General features: G+C 51.5%; 2 protein-coding genes across 2 annotated transcripts in view; one reads left to right on the top strand and one right to left on the bottom strand.

The window, feature by feature from the left end:
* LOC134523242 (uncharacterized) overlaps positions 1-21,987 on the bottom strand; it is a 32,238-nt gene that overhangs the window by 5,839 nt on the left and 4,412 nt on the right. Inside the window, exons 3-8 of the mRNA XM_063351939.1 lie at positions 20,474-20,518; positions 20,189-20,389; positions 6,806-6,958; positions 3,179-3,256; positions 2,236-2,411; positions 991-1,118 (exon numbers count right to left, since the gene is read on the bottom strand). Coding sequence (XP_063208009.1) covers positions 1,016-1,118; positions 2,236-2,411; positions 3,179-3,256; positions 6,806-6,958; positions 20,189-20,389; positions 20,474-20,518 — 756 coding nt within the window. The 3' untranslated portion in view covers positions 991-1,015. The remainder of the gene's footprint in view (positions 1-990; positions 1,119-2,235; positions 2,412-3,178; positions 3,257-6,805; positions 6,959-20,188; positions 20,390-20,473; positions 20,519-21,987) is intronic.
* Positions 9,363-14,500, top strand: WFIKKN2 (WAP, follistatin/kazal, immunoglobulin, kunitz and netrin domain containing 2). The gene is made up of 2 exons (XM_063351938.1): positions 9,363-9,589; positions 11,787-14,500. The coding sequence occupies exons 1-2, from the start codon at positions 9,389-9,391 to the stop codon at positions 13,296-13,298; spliced, it is 1,713 nt and encodes a 570-aa protein (XP_063208008.1). The 5' UTR covers positions 9,363-9,388; the 3' UTR covers positions 13,299-14,500.

Raw genomic sequence — 21,987 nt, 5'->3', positions numbered from 1 at the left:
CTCACGGAGTACGTCAGTGGCAGAGAGAGGAATGGGGCCTGTGTAGCTAACAATTCCATATTGACAGATCTAATTGATTTTAAAAGGAAATTAGTTTATGGAGATGTTTGGAAATATATGGAAACGTCTGATTTTCCACCCTGCACAGCTTTGTAACTACAGTGTTATAAAAACACAAAAGAAATATCTGTAAAATTACAAAAGAAGAAACACAAAAGAAAAAATGAATTCAAGACCATTTTCTCTGTCATGGGAAGAGACAAAGTCGCAGCTCAGGCCATGGGGTTGCGGAGATGCACAGATTTTCCAGGCTCATAGGCCACCTTGTTCTCATGGCTGACGCACAGCAAAGCCAAAGGTTTTGTGAGGGTACCCCAAATCCTCCTGTCCCGCTGCAGGCGTTCATCCCACCAAGCTGAAGGACCTAATTAGGAATCTCATTGCCCTAAACTTCCCCCACAGTCAACGAGGAGAGAGAAAGAGCGATGCCAGCCAGACATCTGCAGAAGAGAAATCAGAACTTGGGAGGGCTGAATCGTCCTCCAGATTTACCGCAGTTCACATGCTGCTGCCATGTGAACCCAGGGCTGAAATCACTCCGGCGGCTTTTACAGGTCTCCTGAAAGCTCCTTTGTGGCAGCAGAGCTGACTGAACTGGCCTTCAGGTCAAGAAAAAATCAAGCGCTGGGTGGGATTTCCAAGAGTGTTTGGCTGTAACCTCACCCAGCTCCCCTTTGAAGTCAGCAGAATATTTACCATCGACTTCAATCGGAGAAAAATCAGGCCATTACAGAGCATGTTTGAAACACTCGCCTCTAACGATGCTCCCATTCCTTTGTACCTCCCTGCTCAAAGGCAGCCCGCTGCGTCTATCATTAAAACACAATCCTAGCAATTGGTTAGCTAACGCAACGAGCCCAATGTGCGGGCCCTGGAGGCACAGGAAAATTATAACGATTAAACCACGTGAATCTCTCAAACATTACCTACAATCGCTCTGCCGGCCACCATCACGTCAGGCAATCAAGGACCGGTTCTCTTCAAAACTGCTGCGGGAAAGAAAGTGCTGCGTCTCAGCGAACCCTGCTACGATGTAGGCTGCAGGTGGACTCTTCATGCTGCAAACAATAAAAGATCAAAATAAAAATGTGCGCTGAACTAGCTGAAATCAGAAAGAGCAACAATGAAGAAAGGCCATTAAACGCAGACAAACATCGCGTTGCCAGGGCAGGCAGGGCTGACTTGCTCCTCTAAAGCTCAATGGAAGGAGATCATCACCGCTTTGCAGACATCTCGCACACCTCTAGCCTGTGTTCAGCTCTGCTGCCGAATGAATGCCGGGAGAGGAGCCCCCTGTTCACACCACGCCTGCGTTTAGTCTCCTTCGGGCATTTCGAGGAAGGGTGCCAGTGGCCCAGCAGAGATTTACTAACTCTCTCTGAAGGCCATCATCCGGGTTCAAGCAATGCAGCCCGTATGGTGGCTTGCATCTGGTGGTGAAAGAGGCCACAGGGCAAACTGAAACAAAATAGTTCCCCTCTTGAAAAGACTTAATACACCCAGCTTACCAGGTAGGGGACTGCTCCTGGCAGAGGTCACACTCGGAGCGTGGTTCGAGGACAGACTGTGCGACAGCCAGGGCCGCGAACAACCAGCAAAGCCAACCGAAGGCAATAACTCTTCAGTTAAAAGGAATTTTGTCCTAATTTAGATTTAAATTCCAAGAAGACAGAATTGATGCTAAAAGGATTTTGTCATATTTGCAGAAATGGAAATAGTTCCATTTTGTGAAAATTAATTATTGTTTATAGTGAAGTTTTGGATACCAAACCCTCGGAGGAGCTCTGGGACTTCCAGGTTGTCTGGAGAAGCCAACGCTCGTTGCCTGATGAAAAGCCCAGTCGCTGGGAGCTGCTCTGCATCTTCTGGAGAGGCTCCCAGCCACAGCGAGGGCTTCCAAACTTCGACGGATTTAGTGCTTTGGTGAAGTCTCCCAAGGAAGAACAAGGCCAGGCAAAGCTCCCAAACTCTCAGCTCAGACCTCACCCGCTGAAGGGTTCATAAACCTTCTAAAAGGATCAGCTCAGAGTGATGGTGAGATGGTACCTTCATGCTGAAGTCACAGGGAATTATGGCTTACAGTAGAAACCGGGAGAAATTCTGGGTTTTCAAGGAAGAAAGATGACAGCTGCGGGGGGGGTTAAATTAAATTAGCGCAGCAGGTTAAAACCTTACTGTTTGTATAAGTTGAATCCCATCGCAAACAAAAGCAACGTGATGTTTCTATATGAAGTAGCTTTTTGCCAAGCAAATGGTGCCCCTGGGGTTGGACGCAAGGTCTCAGGACTCCAGCCTTTCACCGCTGTTGCTGTGTGAGACTCAGCAAGTGATTTCCTCCCAGCTTTAAATTCCTAAAAGTAAATAAAGCAGGTTAAATTAGGGTCATTTGCAGACCGAATTGAATCTGTGCAATGGGTTTAATAATATTCATTAGCCTCCTACATGTGGAAGTAAATTAACCCACGTTCCTGGAGAAACATCACCAGCTTTGGTGATAATGTGCCGAGCACTAAGCCTGAGCGCGTGCCAGCCCCGCACCTCGCTTTTATTCTGAGCTTTCATTCAAATTGAGCTGTAACCGAGCAGAAAAACTGAAAATCATAAACAACGACAACAAATGTACCAGTTCAACACTGAGGTTTTCGTGCTATGGCTTATACAGCCAAAGCAGTGCTGCAGGACACGGGAACGTCTCCATTTGCACACCATGGATTTGGCGCCAGAGTTTCCTGAAGTGCTGTTACTAAAGGTGGCCACGAAACTGGCCATAAAACTAACCACGAGCTACGAAAACCTGCAACAAATGAGGGGCTCAAGCCGGTCTGCTGTAGCCGTGTGTCTGCGTGGCAGGGGTTTCCCCACGCTCAGGAGGTGACAGTGCCCTTGTCCAGCCTCTGCGCCAGGTGAGCAGACAACTGAGAGGGTCCCCGTGCAACGATGCCACTGTTTCTTGGCTTTCCAGGCTACGGATCTCCCATTTTCCTAACTCAAAGCTTAACGGAGGGAGCAGGTCTCACTCCACATTGAAGGTGACCGAGAACAGGGCTGGAAGGGACTTTGGGAAGGGACTTAGACCCTCCTGCTCTAAGGCAGGATGAACTCGTTCCCAACATTTGACCTTTGCAATCTCGACAATCCAAAGACACCAACTCCGTGGCTTCCCCGAGTTATGCACAGGATATGTAGGGCTTGGCCTCTGAAAGAGAGAGGGAGAGACAAAGAGATGGGCCAGTGAAAGACAAGGCTCTGAGCCCAGCTTTCCCCCATATCTCACTGATAACCGGTTGATTACCTTCCTTTGTACCCTCTTTGCCTCTTGCTGTGCTGTTTCAGACAGAATAAACCTAGCAATAATGAGCCACCATCAAACCGGCGATTGCTTCCTGCCCAGCTTACGTTAGCAGAGAAAGAGAAAGCAAATGATGATTAGTCGTATGTCTGCACTCAAAGATAAAACCCCCGAGCAGAAGCCATCTGCCGAGGCATAAAATAATAATTCTGGCGCTAGCCTTGTCTGAGAGCGATGCCATCAGCTCTCACCAAAACACAATGTATCGCGGGCCTAATGCTGAGTTCTAGCAGGTGGCCCATAACCCTGTAATAAACTCCCTGACATTATTGATTTTCCCTCCCCAAACTGAGCCCTTTTGTCTAACTACATTAACTTCTGCTTACCGAGCATCTGCGCGTGAGGCAGAATGCACATCAACCGCGGCTCATCTCGGTGAGCAATCGCTGCTCTAAATGTGCCCCCGCTTCCCCGAGCCTGTCCGTGCACGCCGTTATCTGCTCAGATGGGTTATTTCAGAAGCCAAACCCAGCAGTTGTTAGCTATGGGCGCTTACAGGGAACCTTGACAAAAATCTTGAGGAGGGGGAAGCTGAAATATGCTTCCACTGCTAATTATGTATACGAACAGCCCAAAAAATAGGACACGGGTACGCCATTACCATTGCACGCCTTCAGCCTGACTCTGCCCCCGTGTGTGCCTCCAGAGCATGTGGCCGGCACGGCGGCCTTTGCCATTGCTTTGATGTTGGGAGGTGCATCCCACCGAGATCCTGCTCCCTCGGCCGCCCTCATGAGACCCGACTCCTCTAAGAGAGGTGGGAAAGCGCCGGCTGGGCCCCTCCGCCATCCCCTGAGCGGGGCCTACCGAGGCCCGTGGGAGGAGGGCATCGCTCGAAGGAGAAGGTCTGGCCCGAAGCAAGCTAAAACCGAGGTCCAGAGGCATCGTCTGGATTTCTGCGTGGGTTTGGAAGCATCGTTAGCGCTCGAGGCAAGCGGCTGGCAGCTGTGCTCCAAAAGGGATCTGGTGGTGAGGTTCCCTCTCAAATGCCTGGCTGTCAGTGTTAAGTGCAATAAGCTTTACGTACAGACTGGAACATCCGCACTTTGCAAATAAGACGGGTTATTTTAAAAAGTACTTTTCTGTTGAGACATTACGTTTTCGTCTGTGCAGGGCCAAGGAGCCACCTAAGGAGTGTGGATGGTGGTGGTGGTGGGGCAGAAGAAGAGCGTGTCCCTGGGACACGGTCGGGGTCCCCGCGGGCAGGGCAGCTCTCAGTGCCCAGTTTGGAGGAAGGGGCAAGGCTCTGGCCCGGCGGTGCCGGGAGTTCGCGTCAGTCCTGCTGTGCCTGGCAGCCCATGTGGAGGAGGCCTCAAGGACTTTAAGCTACGCTTGGAGGCAGAAGAGCTCCAGGGGAGGCATGGAGGTCCCGCAGCCCGCGAGCACGCCTCTCCTGGCGGTGGGTGCCACGGGCACCCGTTGCACCCCCAGCACAGCCCAGTGCCCGCTCCAGCTGTGAGCCCTCGCCTTAGGGCTCCCAATGCCGCGGTGAGCAAGCCACCGCCCGGCAGCGATGAATCAGGGCCCAGAGAGGGGGTGGTTTGTGTTTGTGTTGGCAGAACCAGCGGCGAGTGGCGTCAGGCCCAGACAGCACGAGAGGCCGACTCGGGAAGGGCCCCTTTGCGGAGGCAGAGATCAATGGGCGATGGGAGGTTCGGCAGCGCGGGGAGATGGCTCCTGCCCAGAGCCCTTCCACAGGAACACCAGCAAATCGCCCCGCCGGCCGCTGGGTGACCCCAGACGAGGATTGCTCGGTTTTGCCTGATAAATACGACCAACGGTTTGCTGGTCCTTTAGCAGCGGGTTAAGAAAAAAAACCAAACCCAACACAATTATACCTTCCTGTGCATCAGAGATCACATTTCCCTCCTCGATTAGAAGGGGGTCACAGCAAACACTGGGTCAACGCTTGGCGCAGCAGAGAAGGGCAGGGACACCTCATAGGAGCTTGGGAAGAGTAAGAAAAAGGGCAAAGAAATTATCACTGATGACAACTAAAGCCAATTCTAGATCAACAGCCCTAACCGGGACCCTGGGCATTCTTGGAGGGCTTTTTGGGACTGTGGTGTAGATGGACATCTGTGGAACATGGGTTGGTCAGGGGCCGTGTGTCCCCACTGCCGGCAGCAGAGCTGGGATGTGGCTCGGAGCCATCAGGGCTCAGGTTTGTCCCTCTGCGAGCCAGAGAAAGCTCATCCCAGGTCCCCATCCAACAGATGCAGATCAACACCATGATTGGAAAAGGGGATCTGGGTGGAAGCGGTGTTTCTTCTAAGGCTTTAACTCATTTGGGAAGATCTTTATAATGTCAGTATCTGACATGAATGAGATGAGATAAGCCATAATTTTGGCATTTGTAATAGATTTGTTCACAGAAATGGAGAATATGGATTCTTTTATTACTTTAAAGAAAAAAATCCACGATGGTCTATGGACAGGAACAGAAAAACTATGCCCAGGAACCTTGACAAAGACCCCCATTCACAGCTGATGTGAGCTGCTGGTGTTCTGGAGAACCCAGTCAGATCCACTGAGGTCAGTGCAGTTAAACTAATTTAAACCAGGTGAGAAAACATCCCTCAGTGAAACCCAGGAGATATCGAGTGCGCTAGGCAGAGCCTGGCCATCCGTGCTGGGACAACCAGGGTCCCCGCTATCCCTGAGCCAACCCGGGGCAGCCTGCAGAGCGGTGTCCTCTCCTGGATGTGCTCCTACAGTTGGGTAACAGCAAGTCTGGGATGTCCTGGCAGGGACGGGGCAGCTCTGGAGGGTTATTCAGAGTCCTCACTGCCTCCTCTGACCTCAGGAGCTGCCTGCCCGCATTCACGAGGATATTTATGGTGCTGTTTTCCTCTCTCTCCCGGCTGCGTTCAAGTGGCCAAGGGACTGATCCTTCATGGGGCTGAGCACTCCCTGTTCCTGGAGCCATGGGAGTCGGAGCGTCTGTCCGGTTTCCATTGGATTAGGCCAGGATTTGATTCCCTAAGAGACTTCCTTGCTGAAAGCATGATTCCTCAGTTAACACCAGTTTCCTGTGCCTCATTTGTGATGTTAGTACAGCGACCCAACAAAACTGTCGTTGTCATTAACGATAATTTCTTTGTCCTTTTTCCCAAGCTCCTATGGGATGTCCCTGCCCCTCTCTGCCGTGCCAACTGCTGACCCGACATTTGGGGTGGCAATATATCAAATCCAGCCATCCAAACGGCCTTTCCTTGAATGACCCCACTGACCTGCAATAAGGACACAATTAAAGCCGCTGAGTTTCATGCCCCGTGCAACCACTCCTTCAACTGCAGTCATTAACCTGCCGCCCCTTGAGCTCCACCGTCCTGGCCATCGCGCACTGAACACGGAATCTGGGTGCCGAAAACAGAAAGCGGTGGTTGGACTTACCTGTCCCTGGAGAATATCCCTCTGGATGGAGAAGAACACAGCAAAGCAGAAGACTACTCCATCTGTCTGATGCAAACCAGTGTCTGATTCTTCTGAGCCCCGCTCTGCTCCCCCGCAGCTGGAATGTGCCTCCGGGCAAAGGGGATCCTTGGTCTGGCAGGGGGGAAAAAACCAAGATGGTGTTATTCCTTCCTCCTTGGAAGGGAGTCCTGCCTGGGGTGGGTCCAGGCGGTGGGCGCCCAGACTGGTGGGTCTCTCACTCAGCGTGGCCAAAGCATGCGAGGAGGTGGCTTTCTGACACCAGGAGAGGAGATGGAGGCTGCAAGAACACCGTGGACCAACCAGCTCCCCACCTCTGGCCCAGCAGGTAAGGTAAACAGCCCCAAAAGACTAAAGATGGCAAGGAAAGATGACTTATCCATGGCTACAGGGCGGCAACCCCATGGGCCAAGGACAAATTCCCTGCTCGTAGAGCAGCTGTCGGGGTGAGACCCCCACAGTCACCACAGCATCTCCTCCAGCGCCCAGGACACCCGCGCTCTTCCAGCCCCACATACAGCTGGTTTCAAAGCTTATCTGTAGTCAGTTTTACAATATAAAGTGTCTTTGTTTAGTCAACAGAACCACTAATACATGTGATTTTGTTGTTAATAGAGCTGTAAGAATTTTAAGTACCTCTTGGGAATGTGTCATTTTTGGTTGGCTTTTTTAGGCATCACAGGGTGCTGCGTTTGTCTTTGTAAACAAGTATTGAATAAAACATTCTGCGCACAGCCGCACTTTGTACGAGTGTCATGCAGGTTTCTAAAGTTTCAGAGAGAATAAATCAACTGCAAACTGCTGCCTGGCGGTTGCCTTCGCTCCTTATAAATAGCTAATTTGGACAACTTCTCTCCGCACGTCATATGAAATTCAAATACTGTGCATATCGTTAATGCGGTCACACAAATCAAAACTGCTACAGCCTCTTTTCTAAGCCTGGGCTGCCACAGAAATGCCACAGCCGAGGGTAGATCTGCTCCAGGTCGCTCTCCCTTCCTCTCGGAGGTGATCCTCGGGCAACACCAGCAGGTCACCGCACTCCGCTGCCTTGCCCCAGGGGAGGAGCAGGAGCCCCATGGCCTGGGGCGTTGCCTGTATGGTGGCCCAGTTCACTGCTGGTTGCACTGGTTGGCGGCCATCATCGCTCAGAGGAGAATTAGGCCCAAACTCAGCCATGAAAAACAACCCTGGTTTAATAAACCCAACGGAAAAACTTCACTAAAGTGAGGGTTGATGGCGCCGGGGTCCCTTGGCTTTGCCCACCGCTGCGCATGGGGCAGAGGATGCGGGGCTGTCCCTCCTCCCAAAGCGTGGTGCTGCCGGCCCAGTCCTGCCGAGCCCCACGTGGGATGCAAACTCACCTGGTCCCCCCCCGGAGGCTCTTGGCACCGCGCGGGACCCATCCCAGCCCGCCCGGATCTCGGCCCAAAGGCTCCAATCCTGGAAGGTGCTGAGCAACTCTGGCTTCTGCCACTTGTCTCTGGCTTTTGGCACGTGTTCAGCATGAGCAGGATCAGCTCCGTGCTGTAATAAGCAGGGAACGAGGAACTCAGCTTGACTGCATTTCCCCCCCGCCCCCCAATGCAAAAATGCTGTACATTCCTTTATGCAGGTTTCCATAGAGTTGAACTTCTACTATTTTTTTGTTGTCGCTGTTAAAGGGGTCAGCAACGCACTGTACAATGGGATCTGGCTGTCGGGAAATGGGGAGGAATTCAACGACACTTTTAACATCTCGCTGGTGGGGCTGGAGGGCAGCATTAAACCCGGAATCCTGGAAACCTCCCCACCAAAGAGAAGAAAAAAGCCCAGAGGAGCCCCGGGAGAAGTTATGAAGACACACTGCTTTGTCGATCCTGGGTTTAAATCAGTTATTTCTTCCCTACTTCCTTTGTTAAAATATGATATTCTAGCTTTAATTGCTTCAATCCTATTACTTGTTCCTTTTGGCAAGCGATTGTGTAGCCCCTTGCCGTGGGGAAATCCCCTGACCGCGGGTCCGTGCTATTTAGACAAGTCCTCTTTCAGAAGCAAATGCCATTCTTAGCATAGGGAAGTACTTTAGGTCTAAAGGGGTTAAGAAGGCCTCCCTGCATTCAGAAACATGCAGGGGTCCCACCGTGCCAGTTCCAGCCTTTTAAACTCTTTCCAGCTTTTTTTTCTTGCAACAAATCTGTCTGACTGCCACCAGGACATAGGAAGCGTGTGCCTGTCAAAGAAATCAAGTTTACTTTTTCTGACTTGTTAACAGAGGCAGGGTATAAATAGAGCTAACTCTGCTCAGACTATTAGCATTTCTCTTAAAATAAGGGGGTAACTTCCTAGGACCTTTAATCCAATGAGGTCCAGACCAACTTGCACTATCAACAGGGGCAGCAAAGGAGCTTGCTGAGGTTTTAGCAGACGTCAGGTGCATTTGGGTTCCTCGAGAATTTAAGGCTTATCCAAAAAAAAAAAAAAAGAAAAAAAAAAAAGCAACCCCAAGGAAAACAAGAACTACCTCCAGCTCGGTCACTGCCATTGCCCTGGAGAAGTTCTGAGATGTTGTTGGTGCTGTTCTCGCGGTGGATGTGGATCTTGCTGGGGAAGAGCAGTGTCCTCTTGCTTCTGGAGGTCTCCCTGAAAGGGAGAGCCCTACCTCCCATCCGGTACTCCCACGCCGGGATATGCCCCAATGACATGAACCCCAACCTGTGGGTCGACGCGCAGAGCACTTGCAAGAGGGAGTGCGAAGCTGACCTGGTGAGTGATGCACGTTTTTATCTCTCCGCGTGGCGGGCGGCGGGCTTTGTCGGCGGGCTTGTTTGCACCCGCAGCCTGTTTCTGCTCCAGGTAGGAAGGCACCGGCGCTGTGCAGGGCTGGGTGCGGGCAGCGCGCGCATTGAATTGACCCGTGACCTACATAAAATAGAAAAGGTTTGGCGATTTATCGGTTAAGCGGGGAGGTGTGTGGCAGCTGTCACTTATGCCGATGCGGGTCCAGCACTCGCTTCGTTTGATCATTTTCCTTGCTTTCTTGTCAAAAGAAACGCCTGAATTCGATACTCCAGAACTCAGCATGCCTTGGGGCCAATCCGTAGTATTTCAGCAGTGTCACCATGCTCTTTGATGGTGGTGACCGTCATCGATGCTTTATATTCCTGAGGGAATCATGTATGAAATCATTTGATTTAACGTGTGAAGCATCAGCCTTTGCTGCACTTGAAACGCAAAGCGTGCCTGGAGTGCAAAACAGGGGCATGATTAAAATGACCGGGCAGATGTTCTCTGTGATGCTCCCAGCTCAAAATGTGCTTAGCTTACAACCCTAAAATTCATTTTTCAACCTGTCAGCGCTGCCAGCTCAAGCTGGCATCTGAAAATACCTGCTCGTCCTGCCTCTGACATCACGTCCAACAGCCAAGCTCCTGCAGCCCGGACCAGGCTGACAGCAACGTCTGCCACGCCGAAAAGAGCCATCGGGTTTCTGTTGTTGCTGCGCTGCTAAAAGGAGTGGGGTGGGGTGGGGGGGCATAGAGAAAAAGGCTGGCCATCAAGTAAACAAAGAGTTTGCTCAGATGGATCCCATGTGTTGTGAATGAAGGTGCTGTTTGTGCTTTTGCCCTTCCCAAATAAGCCCCCTTTACTCCGACTACCAGGTGCGGCAGTGAATATTAAAACACTTTGCATAACCCCAGCAGCAGCAGCAGCAGAGGACGTTGTTTTAATAATTTACCGGTCAAAAAAACTGAAAGCCAGAAGCCACTGGTTAAAAAGATTCGCTTTTGCCTTGTGGCAGCAGAGAGTGCCGGGAGCTCGCAGGGAGCGAGGGGGCTGGAAGCAGCCAAGGGCTCTGCCCCCAGCCGCGCTCCGCAGCCTCGGCCGGCAGCGCTCCCCGTTCGGGTTTCTAACTTTGCTGCTGAAACCTAGTAATGCGCCGCTGGAAATGGGGGAAGAGTTATGTTATTAGGTCATCTTTTTCCCAATAAGGAAAGGATGCTGGGCTCAGGGGAAGCTGTTTAAGTTTGGCGACTTAAAAAAACCCATTTTGTTCTCACTTGCGGAGAAAGCCGTTGGGTGTCAGGGGGGCTGCAGAGGTTTAACGCGGGGTGGAAGCGTGCCCCGTTGTGTACATGGTGGCAGCGTTCGTGGTCCCTTAAAGTAATCCGTAACAACACAGCAGCTGTGATCATATCAAATACCTTTTCTGCAGAGAAGATGAAAATTCTGCTAAAATTAACCGCAATTTAGAGCTGACTGTAGCTGAGACGGGGTGTAATAAATCACTAGAAGAGCGATGCTGCACTTGAAAATAGGACTAAAATAGGACAGAGAAGCCATAATGAGCTGGTTTGTGTTTGTTTTTCTAAATACCATAGAAAAATTATTTTCGGAGCAAGAACTTCCTTACTTTTGAGATATTCTATTATTTCCTCTACAATGTGAACAATTACAAATCCTTGGCAGTTTCACCTCCAAGAGTAGGCTGTTAGTCTCAGGGAATTCAAATAATACTTTACATACTTCTGTGGAGAATAAGAAGGATTACTGCCTACAGCCATATGATAAGACTTTCCATCCGCTCTTGTTTCTCAGGGCTTGTCCTCAGGCATTTCGGAGAGCGCGGAAGGGGGGTTGTTGGTTCGGTAGTCAAGAAGTCCATGTGACTCTAGGAAAGATTTATGATGAGGTTAGTGTTTAAGAAACAGAAACACATTTTCCTTCTCGAGAGTCTTCTCCTGAAGCACTTCAGAAACTCCAGGGTGCTTAGACACCTCTCGGGAGATGCTGGGGGGCGGCTTCTACTCATTGCCAGTGCGGACACTGAGTTTTGGACCACAGACATCTGTGGCAGACCAGGTCCCCGCCTTGAAAGTTTCTGGTCTCTCTGCTTGCTTGGTCTCTGAAAAGGACTTTACTCTGTCCCCAGTAATGAGCGGGTCATTTTCTTTCCCTGCAGGAGTGCGAGACCTTTGAGAAGTGCTGCCCTAATGTCTGTGGAACAAAGAGTTGCGTGGCGGCTCGGTACATGGATGTCAAGGGGAAAAAAGGGCCGGTGGGAATGCCCAAAGAGGCAACCTGTGACCGTTTCATGTGCATCCAGCAAGGCTCAGAGTGCGACATCTGGGACGGGCAACCCGTCTGCAAGTGCAAGGACAGGTGTGAGAAGGAGCCGAGCTTCACCTGTGCCTCCGACGGGCTCACCTACTACAACAAGTGCTACATGGATGCAGAAGCTTGCATCAAAGGCATTACACTGAATGTAGTCACCTGTAGGTACCATCTTACATGGCCAAACACCAGCCCCATCCCACCAGAAACAACAGCTCGCCCTACTACTGCCTATTCTGAGACAACGGTCATCGATATCTTGCCGCCTGCTCTAGTGAACAACCCCGTCCATCAGTCAGTCTACGTGGGAGAGACCGTCAGCTTCCTCTGTGATGTTACAGGGAGGCCCAAGCCAGAAATCACGTGGGAGAAGCAGGTTGATGGGAAAGACAAAGTCATTATGAAGCCAAATCACGTCAGAGGGAATGTTGTGGTCACCAACATTGCCCAACTCGTCATCTACAACACCCAGCTCCAAGATGCAGGCATCTACACCTGCACCGCCAAAAACAGCGGTGGCCTTCTCAGGGCTGATTTCCCTTTGTCAGTCATCAAAGGAGAACCCACATCCAAAGAAGCTTCCCAAAACAAAACACATTTTCCAACCGATGAGTGCCTGAAGCAACCGGACAGTGAAGACTGTGGGGAAGAGCAGACCAGGTGGTACTATGATGCAAAGAAAAACAACTGCTTTACTTTCATCTATGGGAACTGTAACAGCAACCTCAACCACTTTGAGACCTATGAGAACTGTATGCTAACGTGCATGAACGGCCCAATCAACATTTGCAATCTGCCGGCCCTCCAAGGCCACTGCAAAGCCTACGAGCCCAGATGGGCCTACAACAGCTTGACAAAGCAGTGCCAGTCCTTCATTTATGGCGGGTGTGGAGGCAATGAGAACAACTTTGAGAGCCGGGAGGCCTGCGAAGAGATGTGCCCTTTCCCGAAGAACACACACTGCAAAGCGTGCAAGCCACGCCAGAAGCTGGTGACAAGCTTCTGCAAAAGCGACTTTGTTATCCTGGGCCGTATAACCGAGCTGACCGAAGACCAAGACTCGGGACATGCCCTGGTGACAGTGGAGGAGATTCTCAAAGATGAAAAAATGGGATTAAAATTCCTAGGGAAGGAACCACTAGAAATCACACTTTTGAACATGGACTGGAGCTGCCCATGTCCCAACATGACCACAGTGGATGGCCAGCTCATCATCATGGGAGATGTCCACAACGGTATGGCTGTCCTACAGCCAGACAGCTTTGTGGGGACCTCCAGCATCCGGCGCGTGCGGAAACTCCGCGAAGTCATCCACAAGAAAACCTGTGAGCTTTTGAAAGAGTTCCTAGGATTGCATTAACCTCCTTCACACGTGTCAGCCTTCCAGACCCGTGTGTTACGTAGGGCTAACAAGCGCTAGGCTAGTGCACAAACTAAACAAGCGGTTTGAAGATACACCGTAGGAATTATGCAGAACCCTTATTTTAATCCATTAACGATGCTTAGCAACAATGTAGTATGGTCTTTGGCAAGCACGTAAAACAGCAGCAAAAGGCTATTAATCTCGCATTGAAATCAATTCCTCCATATAGGAGTGCCATTTAACTAGATGACTCACTGCAGTAATTATACAATTTTTATGTAGCTTCCATCATAAAAGACGGAATTCATAGCATTTGTTTAGCTAATTGGTACACAGCTAAGTCATATATAATGTCAACTTAATATGTCTCATTTACAGTATGGAAACGTTATGGTAAGTCATTAGAAGTAAGTCACACTCTTGTCTCCTTGTAGCAGCACTAATATTTCAAGAGAAAAGCCTGTAAATTATTGTCTATATTTACAATTGTGCACATTTAACCAATCTATGCGTTATGAATTTGCTTCTTTTAATTGAAATTTTCCTAGCAGTTTTCTTTGGATTGTACCTCGTTTCTAAATGGCAACTACTACCTGTCCTGCAACCCTTACCGGAGAAAAAAACTCCCTTGATCCTATGCCCAGGACAACAGGTCCCTGTAGAAGCCCAAGGCACAGTCTCACCCCAAAATGACTTCTCTGTCACCAGAACAAGGTCAGCAAACACCCTCATTCCATTGCACTTCCCTATTTTTGGTTTAATCTATCACAAAAATGGTTTGTCTGTCACAAAAAAGTCCAAGGCAGAAGGACGGCAGTGTGCTGCCAGCTGTCTTGCTTTTGAAAATCCTTTACATCTGAGCGTATGCAGCAATTTATTGCTTATTTTCATTAGAAATCCTGTTTTTATAGGTGAGAGAGTAAAGTAAGAGGAGCCAGAACAAAATTCAAAGTAGAGAAGTGCAATACTTAGTCTGCAGACTGCACTACACAGACACAAAGCTGCTGCAACTAAGACACACAGACACAGAGGCGCAGAGTGGACGCTCTCTGAAGGCGTTTCTCAATTTGACCCTTTTAGAGCATTCTTTCAAACCACAGAAAACATTTTCCGCCGGGCCGCTGTACATACGCGCGTGAATAAATACCCTGGGAACGACAGCACGGGCTGTGGGTGTAAGCGTGCGCGTACACATAGGATTGATCATTTTAACGTGTGTGTGTCCAAAACTGTAACATTTGCCTATGCAAAAAAAAAATTTAAAAAAAAAATAATCCTTAAATAAAGAAAATTCTGATCCTGGAGAAATCCTGCCTCGCTAAGGACTGTCATTGCAGGGGAGGGGGCCAAGGGTGGCACGGGCCAGCCCTGCCATTGCTCTGTGTCGGGTGGGCTCAGCGGTTGCTTTGCCCAGAGCTTTCTGCCTTGTACCAAAGGCCAGTTTCAGGCTGGACCAGTGTCAAGACACGTCTTGGGGAGAGGAAGGAAGGTGCAGCGAGCGCTGTGCCCTGGTGCCATCTAACGGGCAGGACGGCGGCTGGTGCCCGGCGGTGGGCATGCGTCTGCTTTGGCAGCCATCTGCCGGGGCTGGGGGCGGTGAGGGCTGGGGGAAGGAGATGAAATAGGGGCCCGCTGGGCTTCAGCGGGACGTGGAAGGCTCTAAACCCCCCGAAGCCTGCAGGCGTTGGGTATTTTGCTGGTGCAGGGAGGAGGAACGGCCGCGAGGGTAACAACGTTGAACGTGGTTTCTGTGAAGGCTTTCCATGCCCGGCACCAGCAGCTGAGCCACGGGCAGAGACCACGGCACGATGGAGAGCTGGGCTCCTCTCCCTGTGTTCCGGGCTTGGGTCATGTCTGAAATGCTCCGGCAGCAGGAACAGATCTAAATCTCCGGTTATTTGTATAATTTCAGTAGAAGCTGGGTGGGAGGGAGAGGAGCCTGGACCAGACTTGCTGGCTGAGAAAGTACCTGCTTGGTTTTTTTGTTGCACCTTTCCTAAGCTTACGTGAGAAAAACTCCAATTAAAGGTCCGTAATGTTTGTGTATGTTCTTGCGAAGACTGTTTTCTGGAGGCAGGAGACGCCAGCCCCGCTGCCCTCCTCTGCCGGATCATCCCTGGCAAGTGCCGCTGTTCCGATGGCTCATCTGTCATTTTTCAAGGAAGCCGTAGGAAGTGCCATGTTCTTGCCATAGTTTCTAACACAGAGGCATCAGAGGATGAAGGTTTAATAAAGATTGGCTTTATATGGCTCTTCTTTTCCAAAAGCTAAAAGATTTTGCAAGTGTGGGAGTGTTGGAGTGACTCGGGAGACATGTACCCGGTTGTTCCAGAAGCGCTGGGATGCCAACGTAGCTGACAGCAAAAAGCAGACGATTCATTGCTTTTCCAGCTCACACGTTACAGCGCTTAAGCCTGGGGTCTAAAATGCCATCTTAGCTTTTACTCACGGTGAAAACTCTCACTCCCATGAAGGAAGCACACACTTAAAGCGAAGTGAGTGTGCAAGGGCTGTGCAGGGCTCTCCCAGCCTGCTTCGGGCACGCGGGGCTGGGGTGTGAGGGCTGGCTCGCACAGGGCATCCCGGGGGACGTTTTGGGTCATTTTCCAATGCGGTGCAGTGCAAGGGGACACCAAACAGGCCAGCCCAGCTCCCAGACACAGTACAGCCACGCTCGTGTAGCTCCTGCCCAAACCTACAGAGCTGGGCTGCTTCCGAGCCCCGCAGTGTCTGTGGGACGCATGGGCCAGCATCAAACCCAGCCGCCATGCCACCCCAGCCCCACGCAGGGACACGGTCCCAGCTCTGCTATGGATCAGGTGGATCCGTTCAGCTCCTGTGGCCACGATGGTCCCGTTGTCCGGGACCAGCTTGGTGCCAGCAAGCAGCCCCACGGTGACAGGTCACCCAGGGAAGACAAATGCTGGACGTGACCAGCCCTGTTGGGAGTGACGAGCCGTGCTCTGAGCCCCCTGGGGCAGAAGGAGCAGTGCCATGGGCATCCCCTTGCCTGCTCGCCAGGGGAAAAACCATCCCTGGCCATCCCGGGAGCACCGCACCTCCCCGTGGCACGGGACTGACCCTGACCCCGAGCCTCTGCACCTTCTCACCTTGAAGAATTCAGCTTCCTGCTCAAAGCTAGTATTTTAGTATCTTATTAAATCCTTAGGAAGCCTAAAATTCAAGTCTGACCAGTCAGCCAGCCCCAGGGAAGCCTACGCACAGGGCCAGGCGCTGAAGGGTGGCGTTAAAGCCTTTGCAAGGCTAATAGGCACTTGCATGTGGCTCCTGATCAGAAAATCCCTTTTGTGGTGCTCACGCACTCAGTTTTCCGTCCTGCTCTCCAGGGTGCACCTCTCAGGGTTGCCAGAGAGCTGGAGGGAAATGCCAGCGTTTAAAGTTTGTATTAAATGTATGAAAGAAGAGAGAGAAGGGGAAGAGCCTGCTTGATTCCTCCCCTTGCATGGCAGCAGGCTGGGAAGGAGCGTGAGCTCCTGTTGAGGCTCCAGGGAAGAGCTGGAGGAAGGATGCCACCTCCAAAGCCACGTGGCCACGGCCATCAGCTGCTGTCAAAGTTCTCCTCCGCCTGCGGACACCAGAGAAGCAGCATTGCCCGCAGACACCGGCACGGGAAGCAGCAAGGGAGCAAAGCCATGTTAGCCGGGTCCGAGACCTGCAGGAGCTCCCCGGGGCTCAGGGACGGGTCTGACGGACATTTCTGGGGGCAGGAGGACAGCGCGGAGCCGCCAGCACCAGCACCGGCGTGCAACACGTGAATCTGTAAACCCTGCAGCCAGAGCTCGGTGGAAACCATCCAGCGTATGGATCCGAAAATGAGTCACAGGTTATTGTGCAAACCCTCTGCCCGGCCCAGGGAGCAAAATCCCAGCACAAAAGTGGTGGCGTGCAGCTCCTGCACGGGGCACTGCTAGGCCACGTCCCTGTGGGGCCTGACGGCCGGCACGGCCGGCAGAGCCGGGCACGAGGTCCCCGCGCTGGCACGCACGGAGGGATGGCTGGGGGAGTGCTCAGAGACAGGATCCTGCACCAGCGCAAAGCCCAGAGCAGCTGAGGTCAAAGGAAAGAGGAAATTGAGTGTGTTCTCATTGCAGGGGCTCGAGATGAGGTCAGGCAGAAGTTTATATGGGCAACCAGCTCCAGAAGTAGGGGCAAACAGAGATGATGACGCCATTGGAATATGATTCAGACAGCAAAGGTATTTAAGAGCTTAGCTCCCAGTTGTTTCAAAGGGAATTAGGGACCCCTGCGAGAATTACTGCCTGGCCACGGGTCCGGGTTCCTGCGGGAGGTGGCTGTGACGAAGGTCACGCAGGGCTTCAGCCACCACCTAATGACTTCCTGCAAAACGGAGGAGTCATTCGGCTGGCACCAAATTAGCACCTTGCACCACGAGACCCGCTTCCTCCACCCGAAGCACCTTGCACCCTGCTCTGCTGTAATTCCTGCGGCGTGCACGTGCCGGGAAAATCTCCGCGTAGATAATTAGCAGGAAACGATCATGGCCAGGCTGGGTATCTACACCGAGGCCGGATGGAGCCAGGTTTCCGAAGGCACGGCTGTGAAAATGTCACCCTGAGTGACAACTTCGAGTTTAGAGCCTGTGTTTTCATACCAAATATTTGGTGTTTTCCCCTTCACTGGCGCTGGTTACTGATTGACTACAAGTGACCTCCAACTGCCTTATTGATTTACAGCGGCTGTCAAAGGACAAAAAATGGGCCCCATGTCCAGGATCTGAGAAATACTCTGAATGGAGGTTGCACAACTGAATAAATGTTCTGCCAGCTCTTTAAATCTTGGGGGGAGTGGAAAAAAAAGTCAGCTCTAGCTCCTGATCTACAGTGCAAACACCGGTGGGATATGAAGATAACGCTGCAGCACTAGCGGACGTATCTATTAGCCAAAAAAGCGGCGCAGCCTGTTCAATTCACAGCTATTTATGGCTGGGCAAACGATACGACATTCAGGCCTGAGAGTTTAGAAAGCGAATGGAAAGTCTTCCAAAGGCTGCTCTGCAGTTCAGGTTTCAGTCAGGAAACTCTGATTTCGGTGTTTTGCTCTGCGCGCATCCCTGTTACCACCTTTTTGCTCAGCCAGCCCTCCCCGGTGCCAGCCTCGCTGGTCCTTACCCATCCAACTGCTGAATTTTGCGCCCAACCAGCAGGGTTGGGATGGTCTCCTCCAAACTTCAGGGTCGCTGGTGGGCACAAACCTGTACGTGCTGCAGAAGCCCATGGCCAGCGCAGCTCTGGCAACGGCATTGAGAGCAAAACCCAACGGACAGGAACGTTCATGTTTCAGGATTACGGGCAGTTTGGGGTGGGGATGAACCTCCTCCAGACCCTACTCTGGGCCCTCTTCTGCGATCCTCTGGAGCTTACAGGATGGCAAAGGCCATGGGTCTAGTCCCACCTGGCAACTCCTACCCCCTCTCATTTGTCCCAGCGATGGCTAGAAATGCAGGAGGAAAGAAGGCTAAGGAGAAGAGAATGAGGAAAAGATTCATCTAGAGGGAGGAGGGGGAGCATTTTTTCACCTTAAACTGTCATGACAGCACGGTAGTTGGACTGGATTAGCTGGTTTCATTAAAAGGAATTACCCATAAAGGGGTTTGTGCCTTCTCTTCCTCCGTCGCTCCACCCCTAACACACCCAGACCGAGGGGGTATTGTAACACGTGTAAAGGACACGACTTCTTCTACTGCTTGAAATAAATAGCAAACCAACAGCAATAAGTCTCCAGGATCAGATGGTATTCACCCAAGGGTAAAAGTACTCACGTAAAAAATTGCTTAACCATTAACTGCAGCGGATAACCTTTGCTTCGGGCTGCGGCAGGACCAGAGGGCAGAAGGGGGCAAACATGGGGCTAATTTTAGAAAAGATTTCCTGGGGGGCTGAGTATGAAAACTCAGCAAGTCTGGTAGAAACCGTAATAGAGGGTAAAACTCACGGCTGAATGATAAAGATGACGTAAAGAGGAAAAGTCTGTGGACTTCAACAGAGGGAAGTGATGCTCCGTAACACTTAACTTTCTTTGAAGCCATCACGAGGACAGAGATGGTCCAGCTGATAGAGTCGAGTTGGATCAAGGCCTTAGAGCAGCTTCCTCACCCAAGGCTTTTTCTGACATTCAGCTGTCCTGCGGGGAGAGGTCAGGCAGTCTCTTGAGCCAACAACTGGTTGAAACATCGGCAGGAAAGGGTGAGACTGAAAGGTCAGTTTTCACAAGGAAGGGAAGTTATCGGCAGCGTCCCAGGGGACCTGGGCGAGGGCCTGGGCTGCTGGACGTGGATGGTCTGGGAGAGGGATGGGAGAGGTGGGCTGCGAAGGTTGCTGTTGAGATCGAGTTATTTAGCGCTGCAAAAATGCAAGCTGACTGCGAGGAGCTGTAGAAGGGTATCGTAATACCAAGTGACAGGATGATAAAATAGCAGATGAAATGCAATATTCGTTAACACACATGGCGGGGGGGGGAGGTGAGCCCTCGCTGTGCCTTCCTATGATAACTTCAAACAAGCTGTTCCCGTTCGAGCCCCGGATGATCCGCACACGGATCCGAGCAGGGCGGCCGGTCCAGCCTGTCTCTGCTGCGCAGGCAGCCCCCGAGCCCATCCTGCACATCGCACCTCTCCAAGCAGCAGCACACCCCTCAAAACAGCTTCACGACTTAAAACGCTCCCATGAACAAGCACAAAAGCCTACGGACATCTTAAAAACCCAGCAGCACTTGCACGTCATGCTCAGCCAGCGTTGGTTACTGCCTTGCTAAGAAAACGCTACTTGCTATTAGAGACTTGCTCCTCAGAGCGCCAGATAAATCTCAGCCACATCCCAGCCCCAAAAATCTTAAAATACGAACCTTACCTCCAGCTGCCCCCACAAGCACACCGTGCTGCAGGAGGGACGATGGTCACAGACACAAACCCTTCCAACTCTGGAGCCCCGAGTCTCTTTAGAAGCTGTTCTGCAATTGCTGCATCTATGGTGCTTGGGGACGACGCTGGAAATCACACAGCTCCCTCTGGAAACGACTCCAAGGCTGGCCTTGGCCAAGTCACTCCATCCCTGGACAGAAGGCAAGGTGCAACCAGGACCTTGTAGAGACAGCTGTGGGGCAGAGGAGGTCCCACTGCCCTCAACAGGACTCACCATATGAACAGGCAGGGTCAGGTTCTCCATCCAGCAGCGTCCAACCTATAATTTAATCACATGAGCCAAAAACAAGCACCAGCACCGAAGAGTGACACACACCATTATTGCCCCTGCCACGGCCCCAGCATGGAGGACCCAAGGTCTTCCTCACACGGTCACATCTTCCTATTTTTTGCAATATTTGGGGTGCAAAGAGGGAAAAAAAAAAAACAAAAAAAGCCTCATCCCTGATCCCTGAAATGACGCCAGATGGCTGGAAATTGGGGCAGGAGCGTCCAGCTGCTCCCAGCGCCTGACACGAGATGGCGTGTGGCGTCAGGGTTTGGGGACCTCGCACGCACGGGGCCCCCGCCGGCTTGGGAAAGTGAAGCACCCCCCGTTGGGGTTGGATTTGCTTCGCCCTCGTCCATGGACCTGTTTGGCGGACACTTGGCTGTATCATTCAGATCTTCTGGGTGGCAAGCCAGCCCCCCTGGAGCTGGGTGGCCAGGTCTCATTTGACTGACCCCATCCTTGTCTGGGCGCTAAGACAGCCGGAGAGATTTTAAGGTTTATCGGGGGGAAAAAAAACCCAAACCATAGAGTAGGGAGTGTGGTAAGGCAATCACATCCATTCCCAGGGCTGCAGGAAAAAGAGACAATGTATAATTTAGTTGAGGCTTTTTCTCTCCCTGTTTGCAGATTGCAGTTTCTAAATATATTGGTCCAGTTATTCAAAATTATTCATGAATCTCTTCAGTGAATAATACTTGACCTGCAGATCATCCACAACGCGAATATTGCAATCAAATTCTCCGTTCCTGCTGTAATTTATTGTAGCTAACAGATGTACGCTACATGCAGGTAATTAACTCAGGATGAAACTCCAACTCTGTGTTTGATTAGAATATTTGCAATTCACGATTTTTACTGTGCTAGCCGGCTCCAAAAGTCATCTAATCAAGAGATGGGCAAAAGCACCTTCTCTCTGACATAACGACACTGGTACTTCTGTTGGGGGGGTGGGCGTTCGGGTGAAGGAGCAGCTGCTCACAAGTGCGGGCCACCAGCGCCGCAGCGCTGCGCACAGATGCAGCCGGTCTGCGCAGGCTCAGCAGGGAATAAACAGATTAAAAGGAAAAAGTTAACGGCTTTCTCAGATCTACTCCCCTAACAGGCGTGATAAGCAGGACTGACACCAAAATCTCCTTATCTATTGGGTCTCTGATGATGCTTTTCCCCTGAAAATATCAGGAGCGCGGTGGGGGTGGGCATTTTTCTCCTTCACTGTCCAGCCCGTGCCTGCGCTCGGGATTCCGGTACCGCGTTTGTCTTATGGGGGGGCCTGGAAGGGGGCCCCAACTCTGCGAAGAGGGACGGAGAGCTGCAGCTGACCCGCGGGGAGCTTGCAGTCCCAACAGAGGGGCGAGGGGAGGGAGCGAGGGGTCCCTCGGTGCCACGCGGAGCATCCCGGGTCCCGCTCCTGGAGGCTGGAAGGGCTGGGACCACCTTTCTGCAATTGTTACTTGTTG

Source organism: Chroicocephalus ridibundus, chromosome 14 (assembly GCF_963924245.1).
Source record: "Chroicocephalus ridibundus chromosome 14, bChrRid1.1, whole genome shotgun sequence".
NCBI lineage: Eukaryota > Metazoa > Chordata > Aves > Charadriiformes > Laridae > Chroicocephalus > Chroicocephalus ridibundus.
Note: the sequence above shows the minus strand (reverse complement) of the source record. Positions and strands in the feature narration are given on the sequence as shown.

Excerpts from the sequence above, each read along its gene's own strand:
- WFIKKN2 (XM_063351938.1), top strand. The coding sequence starts at position 9,389 with ATGTTGTTGGTGCTGTTCTCGCGGTGGATGTGGATCTTGCTGGGGAAG. Across the intron at positions 9,590-11,786 it reads GGGAGTGCGAAGCTGACCTG|GAGTGCGAGACCTTTGAGAA; the intron begins GTGAGTGATGCA and ends CTTTCCCTGCAG.